Source organism: Macrotis lagotis, chromosome 4 (assembly GCF_037893015.1).
Source record: "Macrotis lagotis isolate mMagLag1 chromosome 4, bilby.v1.9.chrom.fasta, whole genome shotgun sequence".
Classification (NCBI taxonomy): Eukaryota; Metazoa; Chordata; class Mammalia; order Peramelemorphia; family Peramelidae; genus Macrotis; species Macrotis lagotis.
The window spans coordinates 262,200,681-262,223,607 of NC_133661.1; the positions used below are offsets into that span (position 1 = coordinate 262,200,681).

Here is a 22,927-nt window from a genome sequence, read left to right on the forward strand (position 1 = left end):
AATGAGCCAGAAAATCCATAAAGAGTCAAATTCCTCTAGGATTGAATCCAGTCTCCATGGAACTGAGGGTCTTTAGTGGTCTTTAGTGCTCCAGTTCCCCATGACCAATAGATCTACAGTTGCAAAATTAGTAATTTTGGTGCCTTGGGCCAAGTAATTGTTTTGAAAAATGTAAACTGGTAGAGCTGAATGAACAAATTATTGTATTTGATGAAGAATCCAGAAACTAGTTCTATGTTTAATTTCATGGACATAAAAATTCACTTATAAACAGAAGAGAAATGTTGTAAGGTTTGAATTTTTTTACACTATTATTATCCATGTTCCTAAAATCTAATGATTATTTAATAAAAAAAATCCTGAGTAAAATTTTCAGAAAAAAATTCCTATAAAATTCAGACATAATGATTTAAAAAAAAGGATGCATACTCTGTTTCATTTGGTTTGGATTTTGCCTCCATTGACTGAACCTACTTTCAAGAAATTCTGCTCTGTGGAAAACAGCTTTGGGTATTATTTCTATGTGCTTTCAACAACAACATAGTTTAAATCAAGATTATAATGTTATTATTATTATTTAAAAACTGATTTTATTATGATAGAGTACCCTTGTGCTGAGCTGTATATATCAGTACAGATGGACATTTGCTTTGTAATTTACTGTGTCTTCAAGGCTAGTTGTTTAACTCCTGAGTCACATTTGCCTCTCTTTCATGGTTACAATATTAAGAATATTGATTTAAATATGTATGCATGACATGGAAAAATATTTGTATTTTAATTCATATTTTATTCATAAAATATTACATATTTTATTGAGAGGGTTTTTTTAATAGGATGTCTCATTATCACTGTAGATAGACAAATGTTCCTCAATTTCTGGTCTTAAGAGAGTTCCATTGTGGTGGTGGTGGTGGTGTTCAATCATTTTTCAGTCATGTCTCACTTTTTGTGATTCTATTTGTGACTTTTTTTTGGCAAAGATACTGAAGTGGTTCATCAATTTCTTTTTTCCAGGTCATTTTACAGATGGAGAAACTGAGGTAAACAGGGTAAATGACTTGCTCAGGGTCATATAACTACTAAGTATCTGAGTTTGGATTTGAACTAAGGTCTTCCTGACTCTAGTCCCAATGCTTTCTCCATTGTACTACTTATCTGCCCAGTGGCACCATGTTAGGACAGAACTTTCAAGAAATTCTACTCTGTGAAAAAAGGCTTTGGGTATTATTTCTATTAAACTATGACTGCCACCATTCATTCTATGACATCTGATTTGTTGCTGCTATGTATGGATAGATATATTTTTAAAGGTTGTTGGCTTTTTTGTAAACTATAAATGTTAACTTCATTTTAGAATTAGATCAGTAATTCCTGAAAGCATAGGTTCTCTTGTCATATAACACCCCCTCTACTGCAATTACCTCTCCTTCTTAGTAGTCAAGTTATTTAGAGATTTAAAAAAGTAACTCATGATGTTGAAAGTTCTACTGTTGTTTTATTTTCCTGCTTACCTATGTAATTTACTGCCTATTATTCTTTTGTCCTATCCCTCTAGAGTCATTTTCAAAAAATGTTAATTATGTTCATGGAACACTCTTCTTTCAGCTCACCATTCTCAGAGTATCAAAAGGAACACATAAGACATAGGAAGATCTATTTGCAGGTAAACAGACTCTACTCAGCATTTCCAAGTATCCATGATAATGAATGTGATTTTGGAGGAGAACGCCAAGAAAGATACTTCATTGGGATGCATCTTGTCTAGCCACAGTGAGGAAAGGGACTGAAACTGGTGCCAAAGGTATACACCTAATCCAACCTTCCCAATATCAGGGGATATTCTGCCTGTGGTTAAGTGGAATTGTTGGAGATCAAATGCTGAGGAATACTGGTCAGAGAAAAGGAAAGTTGAAAGATAGAGGCACAAGGCCTATTGAATGTGACTTGTCAGTGTATTTGGGATACTAAGCTTTCCCTTTTCTCTCCAACAATGATTTAGCCCAAGTTATCTGTTTTTTTTATCATCTAACAGTTTAGTTCCTGGTTCTCTTATACCTTGTGGGGGAAAGGGTGAAAAAGACGCAAGTCAAATGTCCATTTTCAACTGCTGAGCAAAAAGCAGCTAGCCCTTAATTTTTTTTTGTTTCTTAAACTGTAAACATTCAATTTCTATACTATTATAATTTATTATTGATTAACGTCTAAAAACACAAACTGATGTGGATATTTTTGACATAGGATGAGACTGGGGAAGCTGAGGCTTCTTCCTTTAAAAAAAATGGAAAAAACAAAAGCTTTTTTTTCCCCTTAGTATTAGTTTGGGTAGTGAAAGACCCATAGTCAAAAAAGTGGAGCAGGGAGAGAAAGAGACAGAGAGACAGACTGACAGTTACAGAGAGAATATAAATTCTGATATATATCCTAGATATAGGTAGAGAGACCCATAATAAAAAATGAACTGAGATGACAAAATTGTTAATGCGATTTTTGGCTTAGGTTATTGCTGGGGCTGGTTAGCGAACCCTAGCCTTTTTGCTTTGGAAGGTGCTGAGATAGCTAGAACAGCTAAGGTGCAAACCCTCCCTGGCAAAGAGGTGATGTGAGAGGCCAACTGTTACTAAATGTGGTTAGACAAAATGAGAATATGCGTGAAATGCTTTGCAAACCTTAAAGCATCACATAAACATTAGCTATCAGTCACCTGATAAACTGATAGGTACTTCCTTTGGGTCAACCTTCATTGTGCTTAGTACTGAGCATACAAAGAAAACATATATGAAAGAAATGTTGATCAGTTGCTTCCCTTTTCAGTTATTCCTATAGTCCCAGAAAATAACCCTAATTATTTGGAAGTGAGTGGAATAATAAAATAATGGGCACTATAATAGACAGTGAGACGTGATTTGCTTAGGGTCAAATAATATGCTTAATAGGCAAGACTTGAACTCACATTTTCTCAATTTGAGTTGGGTTTTTTGCCTCTATAAAATTCTATTTTATATTTATATATATATATATATATATATTCACACACACACACACGCAAGTATATCATTGAAATGCATATATTTATCACAGATAATATTCACAGGCATATTGATGTGTTTATGTGTGCAGACATATAATAAATATATGAATACACATGTAGACACATGTGCATATATGTAAACATCTAATACATATATAGTAGGTACAAAGATAGAGCCACATATAATTTATATAGGTTATGTTCATACATATATATAATGTGTCTATGAGATATATCTGATATGCACAGATAAACACAGGCATAAACAGATATGTAGGCATATGCCTACAATGAAACAAGTGTACACAAAATTTATTTATGTACATAACATGTGTGCATGCACATGTAGAAACATGAATACATATACAGACACATGTATATGCATGGGTATAGTATATTGTAATCAATATTTAATACATATCTATATGACATGCATGCATAGAAATAGATATGATTTATACAGAAATATGTTCATATATACAATGTATATATAAGACACATGATATGTACAGATAAACACTCATGCACAAATGGATATATATATATATATTCAATATATACACATATATAAACACAGTTTCTTCATTTATAAAATGGTAGCATGGTCTTGGTTGCTGACATGTGATCTGAGTCAAAAATCCCAGCTTGCATAGTAGGTATCCCAGGGACTCTCCTACCAGTCCTCTCCAAAATCTTTGATGAATTCTCCCTTATTCTTGGTGAGCATGTGAAAATTTGGGGAAAGGGCATTGGAGTCAGCTATTGGACAGGTCAGACTCATAAATGGGTTGAGTATTCTAATTGACTGCTAAGACAGGATTCAAGGGATGTACTAAAGGAATGATTGCCCCCCCCATTTCTTCCAAATTTGATGTGTAAGGAAGAGGCTCTGAGCTGTTCTGAGGTCAAGTGAGAGTATGATGAGAGTATACTCTACAAGAAGAGAATCCTTATACTGCATGGGTATGTTTATATTTAAGATAAATTCACCTCCCTGTGAGTTCTCCCTCCCTTGGTTAAAAAAAAAACTTCAGAAAAACTTCAAAGGCTGCTTTCATAGTGGCAGCATCTCCCACCAACAAAGTGATGACAGTGGCATCTCCTGGAAAGGCAATGATTGATGGCAGAGGATAATGGCTTTATAGGGCAGTTTCACTATTCCAGGAGGGAGCAGAAGCAAGAATGGACTGGTGCCAAGGGAAGAGTCAGCAATGGAGAGAAAGAAACCACCAGAAAAAAAACTCACAGCTGGCATTTGAGCAGACTGTGATCAGTAGAGTTAAAATGTGAAATGGCTAATTAGCAACCTACTAAAAACTTCATGTCCCAATGAGGTTTGAATACTAGCCTTCCTAGAATTATGCTAGTAATGATGCTACTTAATTTCTTTTACTCATTCTGTTATATATACACTATTCTTTCTCTAGTGGTTCCTCCTCCCATTTTTTTGCATTGAAATAAAGTATTTGTTCCAAACTTGAATCATATTTGTTCATTATGTTTCTTTTGCTGTTGGTGGTGTTTTGTTGTATTCTATTCTTTTTTAACTTCAGATCCTTCTTTGGGGAGATAAAATTCTTTGTTCCATGAAAGTGAGAATTGGTGAACCACTTTACTTACCGAAAATCTAGGATTTCTCTCTATATAATTACACACTTGGGTAGAGGGTAATAGGAAAGAGCAAGTGTCATGAACCCTTGGGAGTCCCAAAGGCAGTTGTCTTTTCCCATCATGTTAGATCTTTATGATTTTAGTCAAGTTACGTAACTTTTCTGGACATTAGTTTTCCCCTACAAAAAAATGAGGAGATTGGACTAGATGAATCCTATGGAAATAATACCCACTTTACCTTACAATAACTCAAGTTTATTATTGCATATGCCTATACATATCTTTATATCCAAGGCCAAGTGTAATGGGCTAATGTTAAAACTTTAAATTGTACTAAAGGTAAAGCTCCTTAGGACTTGCCATATTCTAGACTTGAAAGCTAGGGGCCATAGGTCTGTTCTACCACCTTCAGAATTTTTTCTGTTCTGGATCTTCTTGGTATAAATTGATAATAGTCCAAGGTTCTATTAGTAAGTAAGGAGATAGATGGACTATTTTTTTTAAATCCTCCCTGATAACCCTCATTAAGAGTGGAACGTCAGAATCTATACAGGGCAAGTAAAGTCAATGTCTTCCCATAATTGCTTTCTGACAGCCCTTGTCTTATGGGAAAAGAGGTATAGTAAATATAAGGAGAAAAAGGAAAAGTGAATGAAGTTGGTTCAAGAAAAGGAAAACAGAAGTAAATAAGAAAAATAGGCAAACAACAGAAGCTAAAAAGAAAAAGAACAGATACTGATATGTTTTTTGAAAGTAAATCAGATACAATAACTGAACAACAAAAATGTAAGAGTAGTGTGACTGAGCATGAATTTGGGCAACATCTGGTAATAGATGTGCTCTGGTCTCTTGCTGGGTAAAAAGAAGCTGGGATGACAGAACTAAACATACTCTTGAGTCACTTCCAGTGATATTACAGTTTTATTACTACAGTACTAATGAATTCAATTAATTACACTGGCGTTTGGTCAGGGAAAGCTGCCTCATACTATTCATTTCTACTGACCTTGTCCCACTACACAATGTTTTAGCCACTTGACCTTTATTAATCCTATCAAATGTCTTTTAAAAATTAAACAATTTATTAAATTCTTGCCATCATTTCAGTCTTTTCAGATTTTTTGTCAATCCTGCTATCCAGTGGATTGCAGTTCAAGCTTGTATAAGTAGGTATCCCAGGGATATCTCAAAGGATGAATTTGAAATCCAAGTTACTCGATACTCTAGTGATTCCCTTAACCTCTCAGTTCCCCAAGGAACTCTTGAAAACTCTCTTAAGTTGCCAAGCAATTGCTAATCTGTGTTGTAGGAGAAGGGTTTCTGCACTGGGAGTTTCCTCCCATTGAAATTGTAGATTATACTTTTCCTTGCTTCTAAAAATGACATCATATTGTGATATCTGGATATATGTGTAATATATGATAAATATTAATGATAATGTTTTAGATGACTAGAATAATTTTTCACTAAAGGGTTTTAAAGACACATGGCCCAATTAAAATGATACCCTATAAAAGGCATGCAAGTTTATAATTTATAAATAGATGTAAATAAAAACCTTTTGTTTTCCTCATCACAAATGATCTAGTGGATTGGATTATTTTATTTTTTAAAAAACAGTATCGTATGCATATATTTATTTTTTTATTCAGAACTATATGTACTTTTCTCAAAGCAACTCTACAAATAAATAATGGAAGGATTGTTATCCCATTTTATAACATTATATACATACATACATACCTGCATAAAATTCCAGTTCATCTCAGAAATTACCTATTTTTCTTAATTGCATTTCCCACCTATATAATAAGAGATTTATTTTCAGATTTTTCAAGCATATTCCTCAATTAGATTAGTATTTCATTTGACATTCAAAGTTTTTTTTAAAACCAATCCTAGTTGCTTTATTTTATTTATTATTTTCAGTTTCGAATTCTTTTCCTCTCTCTATTCCCTTCCCCATCCATTGAGAAGACAAGATATGCTATAGTTTTATGCTGATCTATGATATATTATTATGGGTAATGAAAAAGTTCCTTACCAATATAATATTTATTACATATCCTTAAACTATGAATGATTTATCATCTGCGTAAAATGTTAGTTTCAATGATGATTTTTCACACATGTTTAAATATTTGTGGGTTATTTTGGGTGGAAGAGTTTCATTTTATTAGAAACTGTTTCCAAAGGGAGACATTTCTTTTGATCCTTATGAAATAAATATGTTCTAGGGTCATTATTTGGTCATTATTTATAGTCATTCCATTCCACACAGAAAGAAAAATTCAGGGTAGCAAACATAGCAGGGGCAATGTTTTATTTGTGAAATGAATGCCATTGTGCCACACCCCTTGAAAAAATGTACTTTTCATTTCTATGTTTTCTTTGCTAGGGTAAAAGTAGTTAAGAGAGAGCATAGATAAAATAAATTTGAACTTAGTGGATTTGAGCATGAAGAGGCAACCAATAGTAATAGCTAGCATTTATATTGGGCTTTAGGATTTTTCAAAGCAACTTATATAGGTTATATCAATTTAACTCTCACATCTCTGTGTGGTAGGAGCCATTATGCAGATGAATAAACTGAGGCTGGGGAGACCAAAAATCAAACAATTAGTAAAGGTTTGAGGCAGGATTTTAACTCAGGTCTTGCCAACTCCAGGACAAGCACTGTCCATGGTATTACCTTGTTGGAAAGATTCTAATTAAATTGTATTTCTATCAGAGTGAGACTTGGATTTAGATCACATAATTACCCTAGTCTGTACTTGACTTTACATGTTACAATACCTAGAATTGAGAAATGAGATTTAGAATTTTTTCATTCTCCTTGGGTTTCTGCTGTTGTTCTCAGTTGAAATATTTGTCTTTATGCTTAAAGCTAAAAAAAAATCCTGTTTGTCTAGATGATTCATATTTTAAAACCTGTTGAGAATACATCCTCCCTCTCGCAATCTATCTTGGTCACATCTGCATTATTTCACTTTCCCACATTAATTTTTCCCTTCCATTTCATGCCTATGAAGTCATTGGTATCTAAGTTTGTTTATTTTGTGTTTTCCATTATAAGAAGTCAATAATTAGTAAGAATAGCCTTTGTCTTCCTCTTTTATAACATAAATTTAATGCAGTTTGAGCATGAAAATAAAAAAATTGCTGAGATTGAATATAGGCAATATTATTTTTATGACACATTTCATCATGATACTTATAAAATATTCAATTCATTCCAATTTCTCCACCAAATATTTAAAAGTTAAAAAGAAAATAGTAAAATGAAGGAATCTACAAGTCTTTATTATTTATATTAAAGCAAAGTAAAATCTTCCTTAGCAATAAAAGCATTATTAATAACACATCAGTAGTCATTGCAATTACATGCACAAATGTTATTTTATTTACTTATATTTATTTATTTTATTTTACATTTTATTTACTGCCTGCAATACTTCTACATGACTTTTGCACATGTACATTCTATAGTATGAATTTATTTTTAAGTTTACTTTTCTAGATAAGAAAAAAATGATTTTGATGAAGATTAAAAAAGCTATATGGGAAGGGAAGGGAACACATGGAAGAATATTTACCAGGATAAAAATAGGCTTGGATTAGTTGACAAGTTCTTCCTTTGGTGAAGGAAATAATTTTCAGTCACAAATATTACATATCTTGGAGTTTTGGGTGATTTTTAATTTTTTAAAATACTGTTTTTGTCAAAACTGAATGCTGTATCATTATAATGAAACTTGGCCCTGAATTGAGTTGAGAAAATAGCCAGGTATCATGTTGCATGGAAACTGAGGCTAGCAAAATGATAGCTTAAGCTCAGAAGTGCTAAGCTTAAGTGGGTTATGCCAAATGTGTGTGCACATGAAGTTCACCATTAAGAGGGTGAGCCCCTGGGAACTGGGGACCTCCAGACATCAGAAGGAAGGATACACTAACACAGGATGGAAATGGAGCGGGTGGTGATCATTAATGGAATTGGACTCATGGCTGGTCCCTGCATTTCAGCATGGTAAAGATAAGAAAGGCAGGGGAGGAAAAAAAGAGGGTCATAGGAAAAAGACATAGGGATGGAGAGAGACAGACAGACCCTTGAGAAAATTATTCTTCTTTGAAGAGGAGGAATACTACAGGTGTGGACTATTGCAAATACTATCAAACACTGTTTATATGTTGGTTTTGGTGAATTGATTTTTCCTTTCTTATTCTTTGTTGCAATAGATGACTGGTTAAATAGGAGATGTGAGAAAAATATATTTGGAACTACAGATGATATAAAAACAAATGATAACAATAGAATATCTGAATGATACTGAATTAATTATAATATATGAAAATTAGTGATATTTTAGATGATGAAGAATTTTTCACTAAAGGGTTTTAAAGACACAAAGCTCAATTAAAATGATATCTTACAAAAAGCATACTACTTAACTATAATTTATAACTAGATGTGAATAAATAGAATCTTCTCAACTTTTGTTTTTTTTATCACAAATGACCTAGTAGAATGAATTGTTTTAAATGTAAACAAAAAGATCAATTGAAGGAAAATCAAGGGTTAAATTGTATTTGAATATCTAAATAATGTCCTGGATCCTGCAAGTATACAAAGTCATTGAATAAATGTTTTTATTAGTAAGTGTCTACTCTTACTAAGAAGTTCAAATGTCTATTTGGATTGTCCAAATACTACATAAAACTAAGCCCTACAAATCCAAAGGAAGCATGGGATTGAAATTGCACTATGCACTATTGGGAATATTTTGTTTTATTCTTTAGTTAACAAATAGCTAATAAGATCAATTTTTTAAATGGTAAAATAAAGTATTACGTGAAAACTCTCAAGGTCCATAATGAGTGTGTGCTGCTTGGGAGAGAAGGCATCACTTTCTAAAAACCCTTGCTCTAAGCATTAGCTAAAGAGTCTATGACCTCCTGGGGGTTACATTGTCAAAATCTGTTTACTGTTTACTTTGTGGCTACTTGACTTCCTGATCCATCCCTCTGAATCTACAGAAAAGATTCTGGTGTTTCATGTGGATCACTACCAAAAAACAAAAACACACAAAAAACCCCCCAAAACAACCACAAAAACAAGCAAAAAAAAAATATAAAAACAAACCCACAATAGAAAAGTAACAGTGCCTTTAATTCTGAAGGTTTATGTTCACTTTCTCTTTGTTAAAGATAAAAGATACAAAGGACCTAGGACTATTTTACAGACAAAAAGGCTTTCTGTTCTGTCCATGATGCAAGACTATAATGGGAGTATAGCCAGCTATGTAAAATCAGATGCTGTTAGAGTGTAATGTATTCTACAAACCATTTATGCTTTCTTCACAACTGCTATTTTCCAATTCTAAAAGATCAGCTCCCAAGATTATGGCACAAGATGCATTTTTGCAATTAATCACTTTCTCCTGGTAATCTCTTCCCTGAACAAGGTTAGGCAGAGTTTTCTAACAACAAAGGATGGATGAGTGTTAGCTGTGAAGTGTGAGGCTGAATAAAAATGGCTGAAAAGAAATCTAAGGGAAGCTAGAGGGTAGCCACACCCAGTTCCAATATAGACTGTTCTGAAAAAAATCCATTATGCCAGAGGGTAACTAGGACTGTGCATTGATTTTTCCTTAATTGTTTAACAGATGCTTCTCACACCATTGTACTTTATTAATAAATACAAGCCACATCATTATCTCACTGGCAAACTGAAAAAAGTCACGTTCAATTGCACAATAATATATAGCTACGCCACAATCTTTTTCAGAACAGTGAAAGCTATTCCCTTGTCCCAGTCTCTTTTGTTTGACCACAAAGACATACCTTGGAATGGGTGTGTCCCTTTCTAAAAGGATGCACTAGAGAGCTCTCTGAAATAGGACTTCTAGGAGATTTCATTCTCTCAGTAGAAATAAATGTAGTATGTAACACTTCCAGGGGGAAAGCTGTCAGCCAGAACCTAGCAAGAAACCCCAGAGATGGGTAAAGCCTAAACAAATGATAGGTAAAAGAGTGATGCTTCTATAAGGAGCTTCCAGGATGAAGCATCACATAACACATCCCAAAATGAAAATCAGACGGCAAAACAGAAAATCCATAACCAATTTTTGAGTTTAAAATAAACAGATTTACCACTCCCGTCAAAAGCTCTTAGTTACAAAAGCATGCAAAGGTCCCACAGGTGAAACAATACAAAATGGATGAAGTACTTCTATGAGATTCTCCCATGCAGGCTTCACCATTTCACTGTAGGCATGCATTACAAGAATAAATTGAATACCCTGACATTTCCAGTTGCTCCACAGACAGTCCATCTTGGTAGAATCAGCACTGGCCTGCATCTTGGGGTGGCGAAGGAAGTCTCTCTGTTGCTTTCTGTCGGGATACCTACTCTGCTAACATTTAAGCATTCCAAGGCATGAATAGGTTAGTGGGTATCACTGCTTCCTTGCACTGGCTACAGACTGATGCTGTAAGCAGAACAGGCGAAGGGGGAGGGCATATTGGAAGTGCTGCAGTCTTCACTGCAGCAAATCAGCACTGGGATGGGATTGCCCTGGGGAGCTGTTGCCTATGAAAAAGGATGCAGTTGCCTTGCAAATTAAATGCATTTGTTGGGCAGTTCAGATTTGTCACCCCCCGAAATGGTTAACGAATTCTGAGTGGGAAAAAAGCACAAAATCAAACTGGTAGGACAGGGAAGGGAAATCAAATGCAATGGGGATAGGGGAGTGGGAAAGAGAGCTTGCCAGGTGTTTCCTATGATTAGTTATAGCTTTAAATAATAATTTTCTAGTAATTTCTTAAGGATCTGAAAAAAAATCCAGTCATTTCTGTGGCTTAAGTTGAAATACATTACAATTTGGTTTAATCATTTGTTGGTCAAGTTTTCTAAAGCCGAATGAACCTAAAATAAAACTATTCACTCACTGCCCACCCCCACCCCCTACCCCCTAATAAAAAGCCTACTGAACATCAAAACAAATCTGAAGCATAAACCTCCCTAAATTAAATGAATATTCTTTAGTTCTTGGTCCATGGAAAAATAGTATTGAATATACCTGAGATAGGGAGATTTCAGATTTTTTTTTCTGTTCATTTATTTCAGCTTTATCTGGTTATGACCCCTTTGGGGAGTTTTCTAGGCAAAGATATGGGGGTGGTTTGCCATTTTCTTCTCCAGCTCATTTTATAGATGAAGAAACTGAGACAAACAGGGCTCAGTGACTTGCCTGGGTCACACAGCTAATTAAGTGTCTGAGGCCAGATTTGAATTTGGGGATGAGTCTTCTTGACTTCAGGTTTGACACTCTTATCTACTGTGCCACCCCACTGCCCTTTTCAGATTTTAGATTTAAGCAAACTATGTTTTTCACCCAACAAAACTAAATAAATACAAAGTGAAAAGGGTAAATAAATAGAAAGTGAAATGGGTGAGTAGAGAAAAATAGTCATTCAACAAGTTTCAGCTGCTGATTCATTAAATAATCTTCCAGCTGAAGGTAAACTCTTCAGATCAGATACTTTGACTTTGTATGCCCACTCCATTGTACAGTTTCTGAAAAAGAGTGAGCCCTGAATAAATGTTTTTAGTTGGATGGATGAAAAGTTTGATAACTGATTACACCAAGTAGAGATTATGAAGGCAGATTGACCTCAACTTCTACTGGATCACCTGTATAATTTTAGGTTCCCCTAGGTTTACAAGATAATAGGGGTGGGGAGGTGAAGACCACTTGGGAGATAGTTTGCTTCTGGAACCTTATAGGAGTTGGGGGCTTTTCAGAAATGAATCTTTTAGCCTAATTGACTATAAGAAATCAAGACTGAAATATTAATGTCCATCCCAGAGTGAACTGAAATTCCTGGAAAACCTTGACTAGTATCTAGGCTTGGTATTTTAGTCAGGTTTGGACCAATGTTGGGCTGCTGACAGTGTATACTGGTTGCTCCAAGATATAGTGGGTTCCCAGGACAAGTCCCAATCTGGACCAAACATTCCCAGTACTGATTCCAAAACAGAATTATACAGGTGATCCAGTAGAAGTTGAGTATAATCAGCCTCCATAGTCTCTACTTGGTATAATCGGTAATCACATTTTTCACCAATCTAATTTTAAAAATACCTATTAAGTGTTTGCTCCTTTTAAGGCACTGTAAAAGAGATTGAGCATACAAAGAAAAAAACAATCAAAGTTCATGGCCTCCTTCAGAGCAGAGTGATCACTGATCAATCTTTATCATTAAAGAAAGATGTGAATAAATCAGATTTAGTAAAGGCAAACTACCAAGGTCTGTTTATCATTTGGAAGTAAACAAAATTATACAAACAGAAGGAAAAAAGGCCAATATTACAGGAATGTCAAAATGTCATAGATTATCTTTTTGCAGTTTTTTTTGTTTGTTGCAAGGCAATAGGGTTAAGTGGCTTGCCCAAGACCACACAGCTAGGTAATTATTAAGTGTCTGAGGTCAGATTTGAACTCCAGGGTCAGTGCTCTATCCATTGCACCTCCTAACCACCCCATTTTTGCAGTTTTTATAAGAAATAAAGGGGGCAAATAAAAATTAAATTAAGGAGTAAAAATAATATTTCCCCTAAATATTGAAGTTGGTGGTAGAAAAAGGACTCAGATTTCCAGCATTGCCTTGATCTTCACAATTCTTCCTATTACCAAGAAATGAATTATTCCTGGACAGCTGAACTAAGACTTAGAAGTCCTGACTATCCATTACAGACAGCCCTGAAAACAAGAAACAATGTGACCCACTTTTCATGCCTATTAATTAAAACCTACTCTCCCTCTCTTACATTGTTCCCATGGCTCCTCATTGAGCTTCCTTTTAACTTTTTAAGATCTCTGTCTATACTGATTTTTTCTTATTTGTCTACTCTCTTCCTCTTTAATTCTTCTTTTGGCCTTCATTTGATTTTGCCATGCTAGACCAAGAGTGGTGACCTACATCATGTAATTTGAGGAGGCCTACTAAAAAAAACAATAAACAACTCCCTTCCTCCAAATAATTGCTGTCATGGTGCCTGGTATTTCAGCAATAGAGATCATACATTGTGCAGTATTAGAATTGTCTCAGAAAGTTATAATACCTGAATCTGTCATCTATGAATCTCAATGTGAAGTAGTTAATCAAATTTTCTAACAAGCCCTGAGTATAGTGGGTACAAGAGCAAGGGTAATAATTTAACTAGATTTGCTACATGAAGCACTGATTTATAAGGGAAGCCTGCATAGGTATCCTGTCAAAGGAGGGCCCTAGGTCTGGAGGTCTTATAGAAGGATAGGAAGCCTTGGGGAAAAGGATGTTGAGGCAGAAAACTCACTCTGCCTCTTAACTTTGCTCAGGTTTCTTCCTTGCCTCGAAGTAGAGGAACACTCAAGGAAAAAAAAGGCAAGTCTGCTGAGATCTGACCTCTCTGGACCACAACATTTCCCTAAGTAATGTTCTTTATAACTTTATCATACTCCTATTAGACCTTTCTTTTTCTATTTTCCTTTTAGTTGTCTTCAAAGAACTAATTACTTTCTCATTCCTTACAAACATATCCTATACTAACAATGAATTCTGGGCTAAAATAAAACTTTCTTTTTTGGGGGTTTTTTTTTAGGTTTTTGCAAGGCAAATGGGGTTAAGTGGCTTGCCCAAGGCCACACAGCTAAGTAATTATTAAGTGTCTAAGACCAGATTTGAACCCTAATACTCCTGAGTCCAAGGCCAGTGCTTTATCCACTACACCACCTAGCCACCCCTTAAAATACAAACTTTCAAGATGATGCATTAATGATGTTTACAAAGAACATGAACTTTAAAAAATAACCTTTGTTTATCTATGGTTTTTTTTCCCATTATAGGGCATAAACTTATGAGCCAGAGTGCCCTGGTATCACATCTTAGACAGTTTTAGGCTTGAAGATGCTTTATCAAATTACCAGATCATGATTTGACATCTCACTGGAAATGTTTCCTCACCTGTATTACAGGGGGATTGTGTCAGAAGCAAAGAATGTATTATTATAAAACATTTTCTAAATTATGCTGCTCATAAGAGTAGTTCAGAGTTTCTTGAAAAACTGCATTTCAAAAATGTATATTAAAAATCTAGTAATATTTGGAGATTCATTTAAAAAAGGAAAAGGATGTTCATAATCATCATTTAACTCTCTTGCTAAAGGAGAAAAATATAGTGTCCTGGAAAACAAGATCAACTTGAAGTGATAGGGTTTATGTTCAAATCTTACCCCGTTACTTTGACTTAGACACTTAATTTCCTGGATCTTAGATAATTTATATGTAAAATAAGGCAACTATAACCAAAGGTCCCTTAAAATTTTATGTCCTGTGTTGGATGGAAAACACCAAATTAAAGTGGTCATGGAAAGAGAGAGAATAGTGATTGTTGTTGGTTATTATTCAATTAGTTGTTTCCCATTTGAAATCTGTTTGGCAAAGACAGTGGAGTAGCTTGATATTTTTCTCTAGCTCATTTGACAAGTTAGTAAATTGAGGCAAACTGGGGCTAAATGACTTGATCAAGGTAATAGAGCTAGCATTTAAGACTGGATTTGTGCTCAGGTCCACCTGATTCCAGGAGCCAGACCTCTATACATTGTGATTAGGATAATGTAATGTTTCCATATCTACTTTTAGTGAAATTCTGGCAATATATGAAGTCTAATACTTTATGTAGGTAGGCAATTTAATACTTTATGTAGGTAGAGGTATCATGCACTTATCAACAAAGAGTGCTAGTAGTTAGCTTTAGCCCTGTATATTGGGTAAGAGCATTAACAAGTCTGGCATTGATTACTAATCAATGTTAACACTAATCTTATGCCATAGAAGATACTGATGAACTACCAGACAGAGGAACATTCCTTACAGAAAATAGAATGGCATTTTCTACCATATTTCTTGCCTTTAAGCCAACTTATTCCTTATTTGGTTTCTATAATTTTCCATTCACTCAACTTATTGTTCTCCTAATACATCTGTATGTGTTTGTGAATGTTTCTGTGTGTACATGTGTGTTCTAGATCTCTAACTGTTGTGTTAGTAGAATTATACTTGTGAATCAGAAGTTGACCTATGTTGCATTGAGACAATACTAAATAAAGGATTCCAGTTTTATATCAGAGGATCCTAGTACAGGCTGAGAATACAGCCTTACAGATAAAAACAAGTTTCAAGGTTCACAGGTGATAAGTAAAAGTCTAATGACAAGTTCCAAATATATCTTAAATAATTCATCATTTCTGTGGAAATATAAATCTCAGTGATTACAGGTTTTACTTTGGTTGTTGTTGTAGTTGTTTTAGTTTTGTTTGTTTTTTCCAAGCATAAGAATGAAAGCTTTAGTATTATAATACTAGAATAAAATAAAAATTAAAGACCAATATACTTGAGTTCTTCATTTTTTTTAGGTTTTTGCAAGGTAGTGGAGTTAAGTGACTTGCCAAAGGCCACACAGCTAGGTAATTATTAAATGTCAGAGGCCCGATTGGAACTCAGGAGCTTATATTTAAAATATGAGATACTAATGAATAATTTTATTTTATTTTTATTTTAATATCTAAAAAATACTAATAAATAGCTACTAAAATAAGAAGATATTAAATTTGTATAAAATTAATACAAGACTTCATTCTTCTCCAGATTTTCTGTACTATACTTCAGAAACCTCTTCATGCCAGAGGCTCACTTCAGGCCTAGGACTCAAGTAGCTCACCTAATTAGAGATGACAAGTCTGTACCTGAAGCTAATATGGCCACAGTCTTTTCTTGATCTAGACTTGCATTTCCTGACAGCAAGTAATAGCCCGAAAATAGCTGGTAAACTCTACTGAGGAATCATACTAACTCTTGTAACCATCTATGGACAGCTTTTTTTTTAGTCAGTGACATTAAACATGGGGAGGAGAGAATCAAATGAGATAATTCATGTAAAGTGCTTTGAAATTCTCAAAGCACTACTAGATTATACTGTTAGCTCCTGGAAGGCAGGGATTAATCTTTTAGTGTCCCCAGTGACAGTATTTTGACACATTGTAGGTACTTAATACATGCTTTTTGATTGACTAATTACATCACAACTCTTACTTTAAGAGCTAAGAATGCTTCCAGGTTAAAATTAGGCTAAAAGGTTTTTTTTTTTAAAAAAATGCCAACATCATTGAAAGAATGGAATACAGGAGAAAGGGAACAGGTTTTAGTGGAAAGATAATTTCAATTTGGGAAAAAGATGATGATTGAACATGTAATTATAGATAGACAGATAGATAGATAGATAGATAGATAGATAGATAGGTATAGATTATAGGTATAGAGTTTTGCATCAGGTATGGATTAGAGATAAGTGATCTGAAAGCCCCATCAAGTCTCACTCCCAATTTTCTCTGTGAGGACATTAATACTTAGAGAGATTAAATGATTTTAATCAGAATCACACCATTAGCTACTGCTTTCAATTCAATCTACAAACAAGTATTAGACACCTAATATGGGCCGGCACAAGATGATATTTTATTAACACAAGGTCAATACAGAAGGGCTAGCATAACATTTTCTCTGCTTATCATTTCCTCTGCAACACTGTATTAGGATTAAGAGATACAAAGACAAAAATGAAACCATCCCTCCCCTCAAGAAGTCTACATTCTCCTCAGAGAAAGTAACATAAATATGAGAAAATTAAATAGAAAATAAATACAAAGTAGCTTAACAGAAGAGGACATACTCGAATTACTATTTCCATAGAGGAATGTTTAGAACTTTCTGATGCTTCCAAAAAAAACCAGTGGATCTTAATAAGATAATAGGATTCTGAAAAATGAGGAGTCTGGAACAAGACACATCATAATAAAAGAGAACTCTAAATCTGGTGGGCACTCAATAAATGTACCAATTATTGGACCAATGACTAGAATGTAATAGAGAAATAAATACTTGCTGATTGATTGAGATCCATCTTTTATATATATTCATATTTTCTTCCACTAGTTATAGACTCTTTATTACAGTAACAAGTGAGAGACCTCTCATATCAGAAACATAGCTACCTCTATTTCCTTTTAAATTCTGTGATTAAGAAATATTCGATCAATTTATTTTGTGAATTATACATTTATATGAAAATATAAATATATATGATTCATATATATATCTATATATTTGGGGAATATCACAAATCTATAGCTATGTGTGTTTTGGGGTGTGCTGGCATGTGTCTAAATTCTGTGCATGTATCTATGTATTACTACTGTAACAATTAATAAGCTTGCCTGCTATTTTTGTAACTTCAAGTCATGTTTTTACTCTGACTCCTAAATAGATGATACAGTCTTTACAAAAATCTGTGCCTTAACAGAAGAAATACATTCCAAATTAATAAATATTTAATCAGTTTTTCATGTAAAGTTTCCTCAAACCATTTCCTCCATTGAAAGTATATTAATGAATAAGATTCAGAAACCAGACTGAAAGCAATGATCTCATTGAATATTTAGAATATTAATTCATTCTTTAAATAAGCTTAAATGCCTACTAGGTGTCAGGTAAAGAGAAAAAGAAAAAATCCTTCCTTGAGGAATTGAAATGCAGATTTACAAACAAACCCTAATCTATAACAAAGAAAATGTTAAAAACAAAAATTAGCTTAGTGGCATAGCAGTTTTATGAGCCAGTAAGGTAAAAACAAGTATACAGGTAAATAAGAATGAATAAACAAAGCTTCTCTGTTTAAGACCTGAATGTTCAAGAAGGGCAAAGGAATATTTTTCCTCCAATTTTCTCAGGTACTCTTCACAGGAGGGTACACCAAGATACACTGAAGGTAAAAGAGATAAATTAGTTATTCTATTTAGAGAATGCTGTTTTCCAGATATAGGTAAGACATTGGCTTGGCTAGGTACAGCTGGGTGAGTGGAGATGGTGTTGGGAAGCTGCAGCATTTGTATTAACATTCCTAAGAATGTGACATTATAGGGAAACACATTAGTGTGAGAGAAACTGTTAGATGACCTTTTAAAAGATGCTCATCCAATGAAGAAAATTATTGGAGCAAGAAACCAGTGAAGGAGAGAAAATATTTTATGTTCAAGACTCTGATCAATTTAATTCACCTCACTGCCAAGAGAAGGGGAAGACAGCACTGTATTTATGAGCCAAACTTCCAGTTTTTTAAACTTCTTTTATTAAGGAAAATACATTTGAGCTTGTCCAAAAGTGGAGTAAATACCTTTTTTCTTTCCCCTTTCTATTGCCACCTGTGACTGGAAGCCTAGAAATATGCATGATAATGATGGCTATGTGTGGCATGCAAAAAATAGAAAACAAGGACAATACGTTTTTGTAGAGAGCCAAATGCTAATCTCTAAAGTTTAGGCCGGTTTACTCTTCATGTCAGAAGAAAATTAGACCAAGGAAAATTGGAAGTGTTAATGGTTCTAAATATGGGTTCTATTTCTTGCTTAAGATGCTACTTCATGCTTTCTTTGAATGTCAGAGTTGCATTTGTGGTTATGAAATTATACCAGATTTAGATTTAAGATGTCTATAAGTTTGTCCTCTTAGAGCAGTCCTGTTTTCTCTCGTGGCACAGAAGTGGGTGCCCATAACAACTTGGCATATGCTAAGATGAAACTGGATCATGCATCTCTAAAATGATAGAGGCTCTGTAGCAAACAACAAAAAAAAAAGGAGATTTTGGGGAGTATAGACCAAGGAACCACTGATAAGAAGAAAGTCCCCATATATGCCTGAATATTTATAAAGCATATTTTATAGTAGAAAAGAACTGAAAATGAAGTAGATGATCATTGATTAAACATGGCTGAGCATGTAATGGAATATTACTGTGTCGTCAAAAATGAGGGATATAATGGATGAATATAGAGAAGCATGGAAAGACTTAATTGGACTGATAAAGGGAGAATTAAGCAGGGTCAAGTATACACAATGTCTAAAAATATAAATGCATCTCTATATACTTATATATGTATATATACATAATACATATAAGTAACAACAAAAATTGAAAGTGAATGTTAATTAAGCAGGGTCACAGATACACAATGACTAAAAATATAAATGCATCTCTATATACATATATATGTATACATAACATATGTGTAACATCAAAAATTGAAAGTGAATGTTAACTAACTTCAAAGAACAAGCATAGCCCTCAAAGAGGAATGAAAAGACAAATTATTTTATAGACATGTGGAAAATCCACCGATATGGAACGTTTTATGTATTTTCATACCTGTCTTATGTGTTTTACTGATTTTTTCCTCTTCCTTTTTTCTTTATTTTTTTGCTAAATAGGATGATTCTCTGGGAGAAGAGGGAACAATATTGAAAGAAATTTAAGTGATATAAAAGCAGAATGAATGAAAAAATAATTAAGAGTATAGGATCCTGGGTGATGTTATTAAAAAAGCATAAAACAGCATTAAAAGACATAGGACTGACATTCTGGATAAGATGGTGGAGAGAAGACAGGTACTTTGTCAAGTGCTCCTAGTTCCCCTCAAAAATAATATGAAAGAAATCTCTTAACAGAAATTCAACCCACAAAACGAAGAAAAAGAAGCTAGGAGAAAAAACCTACAAACAAGGTCTGTCTCAGAGGACTGTGGTTGAACAAGGAATGGAGATCAGAGGGCGAGTGCAGGAATAGTAGTGGGGTGAAGCCATCAGACCAGACTTAGCCTCAAAGACTTTGGTGAGTCGTGGGTCCAAGGACCAACTTTAGGTGTGGAATCTTTGGCCATGGGAGAGGAACTCTGATGAGCCCCAGTTGTCAAAGGGTGAGTTTCAGCACAGAGACATGCTGAGTACTCCTGGAAAATGACCAGCTGGGTGCAGGACTTGAGCTCCATACTTTTTGCTGAGCCCTCTTCCCAACCACCCTCCCCCAGGGCCCAGTCCATTGTTCAAGGACAATTCAGACCCTGCTGCCACTCTTCCCTCCCTCCTTACTCTCTCCAAGATTAGGGAGAGGGCTTCAAACACTCCAGAGAAAGCATCCAGCACTTCCTGCTGGCCGGCCCTTGGAATTACTGAACCAAGTGAACAAAGCTCTAGGGTTTTCAAAAGCAAACCTCTGAGAGCAGCCCCTCTCCCCAACACAAGATCCTAGGAAAATGAAGAAAGGCCATTGGAAAGGGGGGAATCAATGGAGAAATTCTTAGGAGAAACAGATTTTAACACAGAGAGATCTGAGGACAATATGAATTGATCTACAGCCCAGAAAGACTTTCTGAAAGAAATCAGGAAGGGCTTTAAAAATCAATTGGAAAAATTGGGAAAAGAAACTCAAGAGAAAATTAACATCTTGCAACAGGAAAACGAATCCTTGGAAAATACAAAAAGAAATTAATTCTCTCAAAACTACACTTGGGCAAATGGAAAACTCCTTCAAAAATAGAATTGATAAATTGGAAAAGGAGTTGCAAAAGGTAAATGGAGAAAATTCTTCCCTAAAAAAAGAATGGAATATGTGGAAAATAATGACTTCATGAGACAATAAGATTCCGTTAAACAAAACCAAAAGATCAAAATTAAAAGAAAATGTAAAATACCTCATGAGAAAAACCACTGACCTTCAGAATAGATTGAGAAGGGACAACCTGAGAATTCTATGACATTCCTGAAAACATTGAAAAGGGGAAAAAAGCCTGGACTTAATATGACAGAATTTAGTGATGGAAAACTTCCCTGATATCATGGAACCAGAGGGTAAAATGGTTATTGAAAGAGTACATCGATCCCCTCTGGAAAGAGATCCTAAAATGAAAACACCAAGGAAATATTGAGGCTAAATTCTAGAACTATCAGTTAAAAGAGAAAATCCTGCAAGCAGCCAGAAAGAAACAATTTAAATACCAAGGAGCCATAGTAAGGATTACACAGGATCTACTGTACCAACATTAAGGGATTGAAGGGCCTGGAATGAGATATTCCAAAGAGCAAGGGAGTTCGGAATGCAGATGAGAATCTACTATCCAGCAAAGCTGAGCCTTCTCTTCCAGGGGAAAATGACAGACATTTAACAAAATAGGAGACTTCCAATATTTCCTGATGAAGAAAACCAGAACTAAATAGAAAATTTAGACACCAAATAGTATGCTCAAGAGACACATGAAAGGTAAAAAAAAAGAGGGGGGTAAAGAAAAAAATTGTTATCCAATACAATGAAACTGGCTATAACTCCATAAGGGAGAAAGATTCTCATAACTCTTGAGAATTGTAACTATTAGAGAGACTATACACTTAGTCAGAAGTGATGGAGACTCATGATTTAACCATGAGACTGCTTTCCAATAAGATGAAATTGGCCATATCCCTACCTGAGAGAAACACTCTAATAACTCTCAAGAATTGTAACACTAATAGAGAGAATATACTTAGCCAGAAGTGATGGATTCTCATGACTTTTCTATGACTCAGATAGAATGATTTTAAAACAATACCTCCTTAAAAAGGGGGACAGTAAGGAGATGGGAAGATGGAGAAGACTGAATGGGGTAAATCTCATTACATTAAGAGGTACAAAGGACCTATGCAATTCCTCTCATCAGACTTGGCTTAAAGTCAATTTACACACACTCAGTTAATCTAAGGAAACTTAATCTTGCCTTTCAAATATTAAAAGGGGGAAAAGGGGAGGGGGACTAGGAGGGAGAAGAAAGGGGAATTAACAGAAGAAAAGAAAGGAAGGAAGAAGGGGAAAAAGGAAAGGTGAAAGAAAGGGGAAGGGGTTGATATAGGAGGGCAGACATACTGAAGGCAGCAGTATTAAGAAACAAAATACTGGGGAATATGGATAAAGTAAAAAAAGGGGGAAAATACAAACAGTGTGAAGATAGAATGTAGGGCAATAAAGACTTAGCAATAATAACTTTGAATGTGAACAGAATGAACTCTTCCTGAAAATGTAAGTGAATAGCAGAGTGGATTAAAAACCAGAATACTACAATATGTTGCCTACAGGAAATCCATTTGAAGCAGAGGGATACATATAGAGTAAAGGTAAAAAGTTGGTGCAAAATATATTTTGCATCAGCTGAAATGAAAAAAGCAGGGGTAGCAATCCTTATCTCAGACAAAGCAGCTGCAAAATTAGATAGCATTAAAAGAGATAAAGAAGGAAACTATATCCTCCTACAAGGTACCATAGACAATAAAGTAATTTCAATACTAAATATATATGCACCCAATGGTCCAGCATCCAAATTCTTAGAGGAG

The 22,927-nt window shown here is 34.6% G+C and overlaps 1 protein-coding gene across 2 annotated transcripts in view; it reads right to left on the reverse strand.

Moving 5' to 3' along the window:
• RTN1 (reticulon 1) overlaps positions 1-22,927 on the reverse strand; it is a 283,252-nt gene that overhangs the window by 30,367 nt on the left and 229,958 nt on the right. Inside the window, exon 1 of one of the 2 annotated variants that reach the window (XM_074235925.1) lies at positions 10,941-11,471. The exons of the other annotated variant lie outside the window; for it this stretch is intronic. Coding sequence (XP_074092026.1) covers positions 10,941-11,001 — 61 coding nt within the window. The 5' untranslated portion in view covers positions 11,002-11,471. Of the gene's footprint in view, positions 1-10,940; positions 11,472-22,927 lie in introns of those variants that run through there. 2 annotated transcript variants of the gene reach the window in all.